General features: G+C 48.8%; 1 protein-coding gene across 3 annotated transcripts in view; it reads right to left on the reverse strand.

Annotated features, from left to right (window-relative positions):
- Positions 1-15,244, reverse strand: part of arid1b (AT-rich interactive domain 1B) — a 123,960-nt gene that overhangs the window by 12,333 nt on the left and 96,383 nt on the right. For 2 of the 3 annotated variants that reach the window (XM_029826040.1, XM_029826024.1), the window contains 5 exons: positions 13,194-13,373; positions 7,872-8,169; positions 7,122-7,280; positions 1,719-1,855; positions 381-484 (listed from right to left, as the gene is read on the reverse strand). In XM_029826040.1, the coding sequence (XP_029681900.1) occupies positions 381-484; positions 1,719-1,855; positions 7,122-7,280; positions 7,872-8,169; positions 13,194-13,373 (878 nt within the window). The remainder of the gene's footprint in view (positions 1-380; positions 485-1,718; positions 1,856-7,121; positions 7,281-7,871; positions 8,170-13,193; positions 13,374-15,244) is intronic. The other variant, XM_029826029.1, reaches the window with a different exon arrangement.

The raw sequence follows: 15,244 nt of genomic DNA on the forward strand, positions 1-15,244 counted from the left end.
TCTCCACGACAAATAAGATGACCCGACAACGGTCGGTGCACGCTCCCTTTCTGCGTTGAATATGAATATAACATGTGCACGCAGCAGATGCCGAGCCCTCGATCTCGCTGCTCCGCATCTCTATTTTTTCCCCCCCCAGCAACCTAAATATCAGCAAGAGAAAATACCGCTGGGGGCAAAAACAAAGCGAGGAAAACATTAGGAACGGTAAATGTTAAACAAATCATTAAATACGGCGAGAACACGACAGGAAAACAGTGTGCTGAGGCAGCAGATGCTGATCAGCTCCCACCGCTAAAAAATACGCAAGGAGAAAGAAAACAGCAAAACAGAAGGGTGGAGTGAACCTAGAAGAGAGGAGGGGAAGCGCCGAAGGTCACCTTTGGTTTGTGGGGTTCGTTGGTAGTGCCGCTGTCATCTTTCACATCCGTTTTTGGTTTCCCATCTGTGCTCGTCGTCCCATCTCCTGACGCTCCCACGGCTCCTTCGCAGAGGAAAAAGAGATTATTTTCTCTCCAAAAAACAACCTCACTGCTATTCAAAACTCAGTGCAACTGGATTTTTCTTGCCGCCTCATCGTGTTCGACCAAGGAACTTAAAGGCGAGCTGTCATCACCAATGGACACGCCCTCTCGCGTCGATCTCCTCTACGCAAACGTGAACGCTTTCTTTAAAAGTGGCTGAATTGTAGCTTACGAACCGCTGTACAGAAGATCTTAAAAGGATCAGTTTGAGTCTTGTATGATTTCATTTCCACATGTCAAGGTCACAATGAGCTCCAAGTCAACGCTGAAGAAACTCGGTTACTTCAACATTGTTACTTTGGGAGAAATGGGCCACGTGGAGGCAGAACTAGAAGGTGAGGACAGAGAAAGAAGTCTTGTGTTTCCCCACCTTTGCGAGGTTTATCGCTGCAGAGGACTTAAGGACCTGACTTTCATGGCGGCAGCTGCATGATTCTTATTAACGGAATGAAGGGGTCCTTGGATGCAAGGCCCGTCCCTTTATGTTTCCATTGTGTGCAGCTGCACAGTGGGAAAACTAAGCGCTTTTTTTTCTTTCTGAGTCCAGGGGCAACGCAGATGACATTTGAGGAACCTTGGTGCTCTAATCTGTTTGAAGTTTTCCAAATGTCATGCATTCTGATATTTGGTTTTGAATTAAAGGCGCCTTTCATTTTACATGCCACGGCGCTCTCCGAGGTGCTTTTAGTGACAATGAAGTGGGGCGAGAGGCTGGAAGAGGGAGGAGGGATGCGCCGCATTGATCTACGCTCACTGGAGGGCCCGCTCGGCTAGGAAAAAAAAGCTTTGTGAACTCGGAGAATTCTCTTGATTTCTTTTGCTATCTTGTTGGCCAGCTCTGAATGGGAGCAGCCGCGAGTCAGTTCTGCCATACGTTTACTGTAAACACGTAAGTGAATCCCGAGTGGTTCTCCCGGTAACCTTCAAGGGTTCTCTATTTTATCGGCGTGTATTTGACACGCTTTGCAGCGAGACGAGTCAGCACCACCGGGGTCATATCTTCGGTCTGGGCCTTTGTGTATCTGTCAGAGGGCTGAATGAGGCTGTACGTGAATGGAAATAAAGATACTTTCTCAAGGCAGATGTTTTTTTTAAGCGCACACCTCTTAATGTCCTTGCTCGCCTCTCACTACGGGACAATAGAGATGAGCCTCATCAAGCTAGTTTCTGTGGGTTCGGGTTCGGTTTATGTACCTGACGGTGCCATACTGTAGGCCGGAGCTTGGCCGTTCCCCATGTCTGAGCTGTTGTTCCCTGTTGGCTGACTGTAGGGAACGGTGGTCGCCATGGTGCTGGGCTGGCTGACGCCTGGTCCTGGATAACTCCCGTGTCTATTACAGAAAGAGGAGAGAGGTGAGGAAGACACGTTCATGATGGAGCGACAGGTTGGGCGAGAGATAAGCGGGTCTCAGTGAAATCTGCTGAGGGTTGTCTCTGCCGTGCTCGTTTACTGTTTTCATGAAACAAGACAAAATAAAATCACGAGACATGAGAGGACTGATCGCGCAGCATCGGGATATAAAGAATTCCTCCTCCTTTCCTCATCACATGTTCCTTCATCTTCCTCCCTCTCCCACAAGTCATAATTTAACTAATTAAGGTGTGCTTTCAGAGAGGATCATGTTATTTGTTTCCATGGTGACGGCAGAGATCAATCCTGCTCCCTCCCAGCCTCCCCTCTCTCTTTCTCTCTAATGTAGCTCATGACATGGTGCTGCAAGTGACATCAGAGGGGCTTATCAGCAACCCGCTGAATGTTAGCCACCTGTGTAAGCGTGCACGTGCTCGTGTCTGCAGTCCAAAGCCACCGATATGCTGGCAGAAAGGGAACAACGTGCTTGGAATGGTTTGGTCAGTCTCCCGCTGGATTGAGATTATCTCCAGGACAAACACACGAGGGGAGACCGAGATGGGGAGAGAACAACACTGAGAAGATGGGGAGGCCTAAGAAACTGACAGGAAGGGATCAATTCTAAAAGGAAACAACAAACCGAGGCACAAACTGTTGGGAAATGGCCACAATTGAGGAGGAGTTCTTGGCCGAGGAAAGTGTTTTACGGTTTATGTAGAAAGAAGAAAAAAGTTGACTGGATTTGTGTCAGCCAGTTCCCCACTAAATGGCATCCTTCTCTCTTACGCGCCAACACAGACGCACAGTGTAATACCTCATGTTGGAAGCGATACACATACCCTAAGAGGAGGGATTGGCTTGGTAAACCTCCACATAATCTCATCTCACAGATGTAATTAGTCATAGAGCACGGCTGATGATACATATGTAATCCTTCTATGGGGCCGAGGTGCGCAGGGGGAGCTCCGTGGCAAAGAAACACATCAAATCCATGCTTATCTGGGCCTGGTTTCCAATAATAGGGGAAATGGAAGAGTTCTTCATCGCTGCCTACGTGTTCCCTAAAAAGCCTCGCGTGAGTCAATTTTACCTTTTGATCATCACACGTTTTCTCTCAACAACAAAAAAACCCCCAACATTCCGCCTGCTAGCCTACTTTATCCATACTGTACAAACACCCCCTCACCCCCTGTTTGCAATACAAGTGGGGGCTCCCGTGTGCACGATGAAGTACCCAAATCAACAACAACAACAACAACAACAACGGCAGCGGTGGCGGTTGGAGCGTTTTGGCTGCACTCTCCCATTATGACTAATTCATGTCATAAAAAAGCCCATTAGAAAGCACTTGATGGAGGCATTTCACAGCATTTAATCACACTTAATATATGCATGCGCCGCTATCGGGGTAAAGGGGGGGGTAGGGGGTGGGGGGCTGCACAGCACATTCATCTTGCTCTTGGGCATCTCGGAAAAAGCAAAAAGCACCCTGTTGCAGCAACAAAACAGAGTGAAGGGAGAGAAAAGGGTGGAAGAACTGTGATAAACGGAGGGAAAGGAGGAAAAGAAGAAACGTGTGTGCAGATGTGTGGGTGTGTGTGTGTGTGTGTGTGTGTGTGTGTGGGGCACCCCAATGGACCGACGGGGGACGCTTTCTCTTCACAAGGCCCCAGAGCTGGAGGTAATGGCTGCTCCATGAGGGAACGCACACATAGAAACATCATTGCAACAACACCAAGTTTCACTCTGGGGTTGTTGTCTTCAAGCGTCTCTTAAAGTTTATTTCATTTAATTATTTAAGGCTCGTTTTATTACGCTGGTTGGTTTAAGCTATTTAAGAAAATAACTTGTGTGGTACTAAATAATAATCAGGATCAGAAATGCTTTATTAATATCCAGGTGGAAATAGGGGACATTATAGTGAAGCTGGCACACACACACACACACACACACACGCACACACACACTCACACACACACACACACGCACGGCTCCTGTTTTATTTTTTCTAGCAGGACTTCACATATGAAGGGAAGGACACCTTCACACCATGGGCACAAAGAGTGTGTAAACGTCGATGTTTGAACACGTCCTTGTGTTCTCGTTAAGTTGCTGCTGTTGCCAAGGGGATGCCATGGTTACGAGGTGCCAGCCAAACAGCTGAAGGTGTCTGTGTGGAAGTCGCGGCGTCTCTGCCCTTCATCGGCTGTGACAGGGCATCGTGATGCCCTCCAGCAGACCCCGCCAGACGACAGGAAGCGAGTGATGGGGCCTCATGAGTGTGTGGAGGCCGAGTGCCCCCCCCCTCCCCCAATTTCATGTGTGTGTGTGAGTATTTTCAAGAGTGTGTGGAGAACATGGGTAGAGAGGCAACGAGAGGCTGCTGGATGGAGGGATGGAGTGGATCGGCTGGAGGCCATGAATTATATATGGACCCAATCTGTTCTCAGGGCAGCTTGGGCTTATAGCTCCTTCAAACTTCTGGTTCAACCCCCCCCCCCCCCCCACACACACACACACACATACACACACACACACACTCACACACTCAGGAGACATGAATCACTCCCCTGTCAGACTCTAAAAAAATAAGAGTAGCTTTTAACATATTAAATCCAGAGAGAAGCTACTCTGCCCCTCTTTTATAAACATCAAACAGCTCAGGATGGAGGGGAAGCCATTTATTTTGCCCATCTAATGAAAGCAGAGCGCTTCGCGCCACTGCCAAGACTATGAGCGACAAAGCGCCACAGGCAGCATCCTCCATTTTTGACATTCTAGCGCTGCTCTTATTTATTTAGCACATTTACTTACTAAGGAGGTCAGAAATGAATTATTTGGGGAGGATTTGCCTGGGAGCACTCTCCTCTCCTCTCATCTTCCCTCTTCCAACATTTTTCTCCCTTCAATTTCCTTTTGATTTACGACTCTTCCCCCCCCCCAGCCTCGCTCTTCTCCTCCTAAATGCTTATTTTTTCGACGGCGCCTGTTCCTATAGCTCCAGGAACTTTTTGCAGGGTGTCGCTGGCAGCGCTGGAAAAGTCATTTGTAAAGCCAATTTTGTCCCGGAAGCTGCAGCCAAGAAAAGCTTATACAGTTTAATACTTTGTGTTTCTCTCTGTTAAAAAAAAATCCACAGCTCAGGAAAAAGTCCCGCACGACACCTCTCTTCCAACAAACTTGTACCTCCTCCACACCGACAGGCTTGAAATCGTGTTAGCTGAACAAAACACGGCAGAGTCTTAACCCAGAAATCTTGACAACTGATGCATCCAAGAAGTTTTCCAGAAACCGATCACGGTTTCTTCAAAAGAATAATGTGATTTTAAAGTTGACCATCATTTCAATTTAAAATTAGCCGGTTGTGACTTGGAGAAAAGATGACTTGTCACAGATTCAAACAGGAGCCGCATAATTTGCCTTACGGCATTAGAGCTCATCTGAGCTCAGGATAATTAAATGAGGGGTTCTCCTTTAACTTTGGTGGCCGTTTGAAGTTGGTGCCAATGTGGTTTTGAGTTTGGATTTCCAGTTTTGCTTTCAGCCATTTGTGTCGTGTCTCAAGATTCCAATTCAAGATTATGGTCGTCGCTCTGAGTCGTGGGAAGCGCTTCCGTCTATGGATATTGGGGGTAAAAGAAGAAAAAATCGACCAGTGACATCACAGCAAACTAGCCTCGGATATGGCGGGTCGGGCGCTGGTGTCAGGGAAACTCGCTGGAGATCGATGCCTCACACAGCGAGTCCAGACACGCGCTGACTAACATCTCGATCTTCAGACAGAGACGAACTCGCTCTGAATGTTTTCCGATTGCCGAGCTGAGATCTGGAGAGCAAATGGGGCACGGGAGCCTTTAACTGCAGGTTTTAGGAGGCCAATTTCCCCCTGATCTCCCTCAGATGTTCTAAAGTGGGATCTGAGGAAGAAAAACACAACAATGCTGCGCTGGAGACAGCGGAGAACAAAGAGTAAATGGAGGAGTGTGCGAGAGAGATAACACAGTCTGGGAAGCATAGGAGTGCCTCACAGAGGGTGATACAATTGGGAGAGTTGGTGGAAAAAAGTAACAGGTGGGAGTTGGGAGAACAGAGGCAGACGGAAGGATGACAGACTGAAGGAGTGATAGCAGACAAGAGCGCGTCTGAGAGCAGAGCTGTAAACACAGACACCAGAAAAAAGGGATTTTCATCATTAGAAAAGACTCCTTGGCCGTAAAAGTCTTACAGTTCATATGAGGAAATGGTTTTGGAAGGCAGTAATGCAGCAATTTTGCAGCTCTGCTAATTGAATTTTTGGTTGCAAGGATCCGGTGTCTGTTTGTCTCCCCCCGGTGTTGTGGAAATGATGCTTTGTTTTGGATAAACACTTGCTTCCTGCTTCAGACGTGATCTTTGCAAGGTGGTGAAAAGGAACAACACATTAATGACGGTGGGATGGAGACATGGAAAAACAGAGAAAGAGTGAGAGACAGAGAGGGTGAGAGAGAGTGAAAGGGTGAGAGAGAGATGGAGGGGGTGAGAGAGAGAGAGTAAGAGGGTGAGAGAGACAGAGAGAGGGTGAGAGAGAGAGTGAAAGGGTGAGAGAGAGATGGAGGGGGTGAGAGAGAGAGAGTAAGAGGGTGAGAGAGACAGAGAGAGGGTGAGAGAGAGAGTGAAAGGGTGAGAGAGAGATGGAGGGGGTGAGAGAGAGAGAGTAAGAGGGTGAGAGAGACAGAGAGAGAGGGTGAGAGAGAGAGTGAAAGGGTGAGAGAGAGATGGGGGGGTGAGAGAGAGAGAGGGTAAGAGAGAGAGAGAGACAAAGAGTAACAGGGTGAGAGAGAGGGGGGTGAGAGAGAGAGAGAGAGAGGGTGAGAGATAGAGCATGGTGCTTAATACGGGGACAGACTGACAGGCAGCCTGATTGGTCCCAGCAGCTACGGATCACGTCGTGCCGCTTCTTATTGACAGCCCAGGCATCTCTTAATGGCTTGGCCAGCATTTGCATTTCTCTATGCCCTTACATGTGTGTGTGTGTGTGTGTGTGCACGCGCGCATGTAATTAATGAAGACATACTGGCAGCACCAAACCACGTTTGTAAAATGTCTACACGTGTCACTGTGGAACTCTGGGAGTGTGTCCATTAATCTTTCTCTGTGGACTCACTGGTTCGACCTGCTGGTGATGACATCACAGCAGTGATGATGATGATGATGAAGGCGTTAGGCTGAGACAGGAGGGGCATGCACGGTGAAGGTGGGTTACCTACCTATGGATTTGTGAAGGTGAAGGTGGAGTCGGTATGGATGGGTGGGGAGGTCGGGGTGGAGGTGACATTGTGGGATGAGTGGTGTGGGCTGCGGGCCAGTGCGTGGAGGTAGGACTGAGCGGCCCCACCTGGGCTGAGGGCCTCGCGTACGGAGGTCGCCTGGAGATCGGCCGGGGGGGAACCAAACAACTTCATCAGTCTCGGAATCAGACATGGGAACGCACGCTTCCACACCTTCCACTCCTCCTCTCAGAAGACGGCCATGTTTTCTTAAGTTCCCCCAGCAGAGTTGCTGCCCACACAAGCTCTCCATGCTACAAACACTGAAATATTCAAAGCCTCAACGCTGAAAAGGAACGTGAACTCATGCAGCCTCAAAGTCCTTTGTGTTACGGCGCCTGGGGTCACCTCTAACTCTCCTGTTTTCAAAGCTCGTTGCGTTTCCAACCTATAGGATCTCTGGGAGGGCAGCAGCGCTCCCTCTGCAACAGCTGACATTTGCTGTGTGTCTGCTATCAAAATGTCAGGCACTTTATGTGATATGGGAAAATAAGGAGGCTCACAAATGACTCATGGAAGCGCGGGACCCCTGTGATTGAACTCTTCGTGTCTGAAAAGACCCGAACAACACTGACCCGCGCGCTAGCTCTGAAACTCTCGCCGGTGCCTTTTTTAGACCACCTCGCCACAGACCACCCTGCTGGGAGAGCGACGTGAGAGGAAAAGAAACACTTATTTTAGCATCCTTACCTGCTGTGTGTTGAGTTGGCGGCGACCGTTAATTCTTGGGGTTTGCGGTTAGAAGCAGCTAACGAAGGGGGGCCCATACCGGGCCCGACTGGGTGAGGCATGCTGGGGGAGATGGGAGCCATGGTCGGGTACCCTCTGTTCTGGCTGCCTGGACCGTGGTTGCGCCTTACAGGAATAGGCTGACCAGATCCCTGACCGAGCCCGGGGCTGCCAGCATTCATTCCGAGGTTGTTGGTTATGCCGGAGCCGCTGTAGCTGGTACTGCCAGTCCCACCGTAGTTGGGTCGATGGTAATTACCTGGAGGGGGGCAAATCTCAACTTACAACAATGCTGTAACTGCAACTGTTTTGTAACAGTTTAACTGTTATAACAGATAATCGAGTGCAGCAGTAGTGAAATAATGTCACACTGGAATAGATGTGTTTCCTGACTTATCCCATTTGTCCCACTGTCAGTGGTGTATCCGTGTCAGACTGGTTCATCTTTATTACCCCTAGCAGGAAAATGCGGACTGACGGCAACTGCTGTCAGCTCAGACATTTTAATCTCCACCTGATTCTGACTGATACAAAATGGCTGCGGAGAAATGGGGAATTAGCGCGTGACGCGTGCTGTAAATCAGTTCATTTCAGAGAAATTGGGTGTTGATCAGATGGTGCCCAAGACCTTCATCCATCAAGGAAGGCATCCTGTGACAGGGCGAGGAAAGGGGGATACAAAGTGCTGAACCGAATTGTGATTCATAACCTTGATCAGCTCTTGAGGAGGCGAGAGGAGCATTATGGGGTGTGGTGACATTTTTCACAGCTGAGGCCTGCTAGACAGGCTCAGGAACAGCTAGCAAGCTTAAAGCTAACTCCGCATGAAACACTCGAGAGAAACTCTTATCTGCATTGAATGCTTTGCTGCTGCCACACATGCAAAATACCAGATTTCCTGGGACGCACTAAAACCCCTCCATCTTGGAATTAACGGCACGATGCAGATGTTGTCACTGAAAACATCAACGGACACTTTGACGTGCGAACACACCAGCACGGCTAAAGCAGGCACGGCCCACGCTGGCATGAGCACGTCGTGTCCCGAACCCTCGGAGGACGCATCTTCCAGTAGAGAAATCCTCCACAAAGCAGAAATGGAATACGTGGCTTCCTCCATTGTGAAGAGGGCTATTTATTTTGATTTGATTAAGGGTGCTTTAGTTGGGCCTCGCCGCTTAATCCTCTGAGAATATGTCTGGAAAAGGGGATCAAGTCCCTTTAAAACCTGGAGGCTTTAGTGCACGCTCAAACGAGGGAAACATGAATGACAATATTCTAGAAGGGGGGTGGGGGGGCTGTCAACCATCACTGAAAATGAAATGGTGTCCTTGAGCTGCCTCAGCGAAGACGCATTTCCACTTGACATTAGCCTGAGAGTCCAACAGAGCCAGAGAATGGGGTGATGCACAAGAGGGTGGGCGCAGGAAGAAAGGAAAGAGAGAGAGAGCGACAGAGAGAGAAGGGGAAGATACTCCTGCGCACCCCCACCCACCAAACCCCCAAGATAGGATTTATATTGAATCAAAATAAAAGTCTTTCCCACAAAAGTCAGCAGCTCTGGCTGAATTTGTCCAGAAATTGTGATGAAATCTACTGTGGGAGATGGGAAAAGAAGCGGATTATTCCTGGAGAGGCTTTGAAGAGTCTGTGAGCCGAATAGAGCTGACACCTGTCAAGGGTTTTGGAGGGGCAATAATAGGGAAGCATTCGGGAAGAATGGATGCCTGCTAACAGACAGAGGCTGAAGAGCGCACGAGTGTGTCCGTCCCGTTGTGAATGCATCTATAATGATCGTCGAATAAAAACACATGTCTACGTTCCTTCTACTCGTCAGCGACCGCCAACGCTGCTGCGGAGAATCTTGGAATTGCCCCCTCGGCTCTTTCTTCCGGCACAGGCAGAGGGTTTGTTGCCCTTGGCGACCTCTCTCAGCCTTGGACCTCCGTGTCATGGCCGCCTGCCATCCGCCATTGATAGTCTGGGACCACTCTGTGGTTTTTGGCCCCTGCGACAGAGTCAGGATCCAGCAACTCGCTGGGGAGTCACATATATCACACACTCGGGCAATGTGCTCCCTCCCTTTTTGGTGGGTGTCCATGGCATCACTTTGCTGGAATGCAGTGGGAGGCACCTGCATGTTGAGAAACACGTCGCATCACGGTGGTCTGGACAGAGCAGCGCTGCGAATCTGCGCGCTAGCTATCGTTTGGTAAAACCTCGAGTGTGTTCAAGCCGTTCATTACGTTCAAGGCCTTTAAAATATCAGGCAGCATTAAAGATCAGGAGCATAATGAATGTTGACGCAGCAGGTAAAAGAGCAGAATGTCTTCTTATACAGCAGCCTGAACAGAAGCAGCGTAGCCTCATCTATATTCCTGAGATATCATTTGCTTTAAAATCAATCAAAACCTTTTCTCTAATTGCAAGGAGTGGGTGTGTGTGTGTGTGTGTGGGGGGGGGGGGGGGGGGGGCTGTGCCGCCATCAGCCAGGGTCCACGAGATTCACGAGCGATCTGAAATACGTGCTTAGAAATAGTTTTTACCGTAACAGAAACCCGAATGTTTCCCGAGGCGACGACAGCTGAAGCAGCAGGAAGTGCGATATGTTGCTGAAAAACCATCATCGCAATCATGTTTGCCTTTGGTGCAGATGGGAGATAGATTTAAGAGGGGCGAGTTTGAAGCGCTGAGGAAATAGTTCCCTCTGCTTTGCATTTGGGCCCATTTACTGCGAAAAGTCAGAGATAACTTTTATTTCCTGGTGTTTGGACGACATGTCGTACAAACAGCCGACTCATTCCTGCTCAAAGGCTGTTTTCCCTTTAACACCTGTTCCAAGTTTGGGTTTGGAGCCTCCTTGATTCATAGAATCACCTGCCAGTCGGGTCTTCATCATTTTCTCTGTGGTAGCATAAACATAAAGATCACATTCAGCAAGGGTCATAATCTGCATGCTATGCATGCTAGTAATCAATCGGGGGAGGACAGGGAGAAAAGAGGACAAGCGGGATGTCATTCCTTATTTGTCCCTCCTTGTGTCCTTGTGACTAAACCTCGGCTTCCCTGCTGCTACTCCAACGTTTGCTGCCTTTGGGGAATCTTGAAGATATTAATAGAGCGACTGAGGGGAGGAGGAAGAGAAGGAGCGCTCCTGGTGCTTCGTTGACAATTACATGGAAATTCCCGGCACGGTCACGCATCCCGTGGACGCTATATATCCTGCGCCGGCTTTAATCCCCGCAGTCCGCCGAGAGAAGAGGAGTGTGACAGAGCAGATTAACGTCTGCTGCTTCCTCAGCAGACTGGACCGTCCGGCTCTAACAACCGCGGCAGTCATTCTCCCCGCCACGGTGGAGAACGTGTTTGCATCACCAATGCGCCCCGCAGATGCGTGACCTCAATCAGCGGGGCGTGGACCACAGATTACACGGCGGCGTGCTCCGGCTACCCAAGACAAGACCGGGGCTTGTCCATGTCCAGGTGGACCGGGACCGAAAAGCAAAGACGCATTTACCTGCAGTTAAACAGCTTTGTCTTCAACCTCGTCATGTTTAAAGACGGTGTGAGGAAGTACAAATCTCATGCTGGGGTGCTTCAACATCCTCTCACGGCCACCTCAGCACCTTTCCTGGCAGGGTGTCTGAGCCTGAGCATGGCAGGAATGGGCCTTGGGCTCCACACATTGTCAATTTCCTCTTAAAAACACCTTTTTCCCCCAGGTACTAACAACCATTGTGTGTGTTGGTGTGTGTGTGTGTGTGTGTTAAAAGTCCAAACATAGCTTTATTAAGTAGAACACTCACTTCTCCCCCGTGAGAGGAGGAGGAAAAAAGTGCTGTCCTTCCTATTATGTCCTGCTGTCCCACTCCTGCCGACCTGCTATGAACAAAACACTTCCAAGAGCGGCGAACACTTAATTGTTGATTGATTTAGTGACACTATATATATATATATACTATATATAAAATACTGTAGTGGGGTAAAAGATGCAGGGCCTGAGATGTTCTCTCTTTCTTTTTGACCCCTTTAAATGTTTAAATAATGGATCAATGAGAATTACTGATAAATACATCTCTACTCATAACGAATACGACGACAAAGTTAAACGAGTCAAACAAATAAGACTTCTTTTTCTACTTTTTAAAACTTCTAGTTACTGAATCCTCTGGCTGGCTGCATCCTTCAGGTTCGGCACGTTTGAAATTTGGAATAAATATTCCCGAAACATCTCGTGAGTCTGTACTTTCAAGGTCACTGTTGCTGAATTTCTCACCATTTTTATGCAAACAAAAAACCACACGCCTGTTCTGCCTCTTAAAAATACAGAAGTTTGCGACTGCAAACCAGGAACTTTATGACGGTGCGGCGGAAAACGTGTGAGGAGCGTGTGGTGTCAGGCTCTGGACAATTTCTACATATAAATATGTAGAACTGCTTGTCAGAGCAGACAAGCGAGACCAGAGTAATCAGATCATATCAAACAGAGGAATCCCTCACAATAAAGTCCTGGATGTGAAGGTTACACCACATTGTTCTGAAATCTGCAAATTCAAACAAAACCAGCCTGTGTGCTGAAGGACAGATTGTATCAAAACCCTCTACCTTCACCTGAGGACATCACAGTAACCTTGATGTGAGAATACAAAATGAAAGTTTCAGCTACTGGATTTATTCAAGAGTAAAGTTGGGCTATTTTGCTAAAATAATGAATGAATATGTGCACGTTTACATTTGCGGACCCGAGAGGCTTGTCAAACGTTTTTAGCAGCGCTCCCGACCGGCTGAGGAGCAGAAACAAAGGCGGGGCTGCGCCTTTAAAAGGGAGTCTTTTTGTATTTCCCGTTAACCGAATGCTCTTTCAGAACTAATGACTGGGGTCAAGGCCCGGCGGGGGTGCGAAATGAAGACAACAGCCATCAGAAACAGACAAAAGCGTCTTTCCCTTCTGACCCCGACACGCGAGCGGGACGCCATTCACTCCAGAAAGAGTGTTTGAAGTCTGCACAGGGGTGAGCGCTCGTGTTTAATAATTCATCATCATTCCAGGGAGTCATTGAACCTGGAGTTTCAAATTCTCTCACTTTTACTAAAAAATGATGGAACGTGTAACACAGCAGCATGTTTTGCTGTGGTTCTACTACATGTGCTTCCTGTTATTGAAAGCCCGGCAACATCAAGTGACAGCTGTTAACATCTGTGAATGAACGTGCTACTGCACCCCAGTCAGAGGGGTAACCTGGGCTGCTGTGTAAAATCACCCGTTTAAGCAAATGTCTCTACCTTGGTGCCCGTACTGCGACCCTTGAGGCCCGTAAGGGCCAGACGGGCCGCTCTGGGAGTAGGGACCCATCCCAGGATACACTGGGCCCCCAGGAGCGTGGTGGGGAGACACTGGAGGTCCCGACTGAGGCGAAGCAAACTGAGATCCGGCCTGGTTCCTCTGCATGTTGGACATGAACCCTGAAACATACAGAGATGTCAACGTCAGCACAAAAGGCCAAAAAGCCCACCAAGCCTGTAGACAGTGAACGCACCAGCTCGTTGTGCTCGTTCATTGTCGCCTCCAAACAAATTAGCTCAAGACTTCCCACAAGGGCAGAGCTAAAACGCACCCTCGAAAAATGAAGTGTTACATGTGTTCACGTGCTTGTAAATACAGAAAACCATATTTAATTGGGTAAAAGGAAGCGGTTATATTAAATGGATGCACAACTCAGCTATCCAAACTGACATTTGGGGTGATCCTCCTATCAGTTTGTAAAACCCACCGAAAGGTCTTGAAATCCACCACAACGGCGAAAGGTCGGCGGGCAGCCGTGGTGGGAAGCGAGCATGACAAGTGCGTGTGAGGTGAGGTGAGGCTCGGGCGTTAGTGATTAGGTGTGAATGGATTCGTTTCGCTCGACTGTAGTTGCAATAGCTATCCCCTTCTGTGGAGCGAGCGCGCATGTTGCGGACAGCCGAGCGCTTCCCGGGGTTCAGGGGAACAGACAGCGCGAGTCGCCGCCTGCATAATTCCGTGTTTTTGATAAGAGAGCACGAGGAGCGAGGAGGGAGATGAAAAGTTAAGTTCTTTGCTGGTGCGCACGCACATGCCCCTTCAGCACTGCATCTGTGTCTGGGGGAGATATGGGAAAAGAGCACACCAGCGTGTTGATGTGTGCAGGAGAGAGAGAGAGAGAGAGAGAGAGAGAGAGAGAGGAGAAAGTGTGTGGGAGGTAAAGACATTGCAGCACATGGAAAGAGCGATTTGGGCCTGAAAGTGCTTAGGCTGCGAGTGCTGGGTTTAAGAAGCGAGGACATTATTGTAATGTTTTGCTTCCATTAGAGTAAGGGGATTCTGGAGAGGAGGAGGAAAAAAAATTACAGTGTGTAATATCGCACTTTAAATTGCCTGGAAAATGGATGAGGAGAGGAACGTTGTGCAGACAGTGCTAAAAGCAAATAACACGTTCAAGGATTTTGCTCCCTCCCTCGCTGCTTACACACACAGAAAACTTTCCCTCGTCCCAGCAGCTGAAGGAAGCTCGCAACTGGACACCATCAGCAGCGGTGGAGCATCCCAGAGATGGGGGGGTGGGGGTGTCACTTAAAAAAAGAGGGATAGTCAGGGGGGTTCTGCAAATGAGGATGAGAGGAAGAAAGAGGGAGAGAGAGAAAGAAAGAGAGAGGCTCTTAGGTTGGATGGCACTTGAGCAAAGTGGGGCATGTGTGGTGGCAAGGTGGTGGTGGTGGGGGGATCTGGGTTAGGGAAACAGTGCAGGACCAGAATGAGGAAGACTGGAGGTTTACAGGAAGTGGAGGTCAGCATTAAATCTGACTTGACCCCCCCCGTCTGCTGCTGAATGCTCTGATCCACAGAGGTGGAGCTGTTCTGTCGTCCCAGTAAGGGTCTTTTCTTATTCTGCAGCATTGTGTGGATGTGGATTCCCCCTCGCCCCCCAGCCATGAACAATTCAGCTGTTTTTAACGGCGCTTGACAAGTGGATGTAATTGCTGGAAACAATTTCCCGTTTGGCGGGTACACGTGGCCTGTGGGTGAGCAATCACGCTACACGCCTTTGGCAGCAAGCTGCATCCAAAAACCCCCCAACAGGCCTCCATAAAACACACACACACGCACACACACACACCGACCTCCGAACTAAATTTGAAACTTGAACTAAACCCAATAGTGAATGTTGTATGTTTGCACTGAACCGCGGGCCAAGGCTAACCCAGCGTCTGAAGTGCTCCAACAGTTTCAATGCAAGTGCTCTGTTTCGTGTGAGAGCCCAAAAAAGAAAAGTGAAATGAATGAACAACCAGTAAATGTTCATTCATTTCACTTT

The sequence above is a fragment of the Takifugu rubripes genome, chromosome 2 (assembly GCF_901000725.2).
Source record: "Takifugu rubripes chromosome 2, fTakRub1.2, whole genome shotgun sequence".
In the NCBI taxonomy this organism is placed as follows: Eukaryota; Metazoa; Chordata; class Actinopteri; order Tetraodontiformes; family Tetraodontidae; genus Takifugu; species Takifugu rubripes.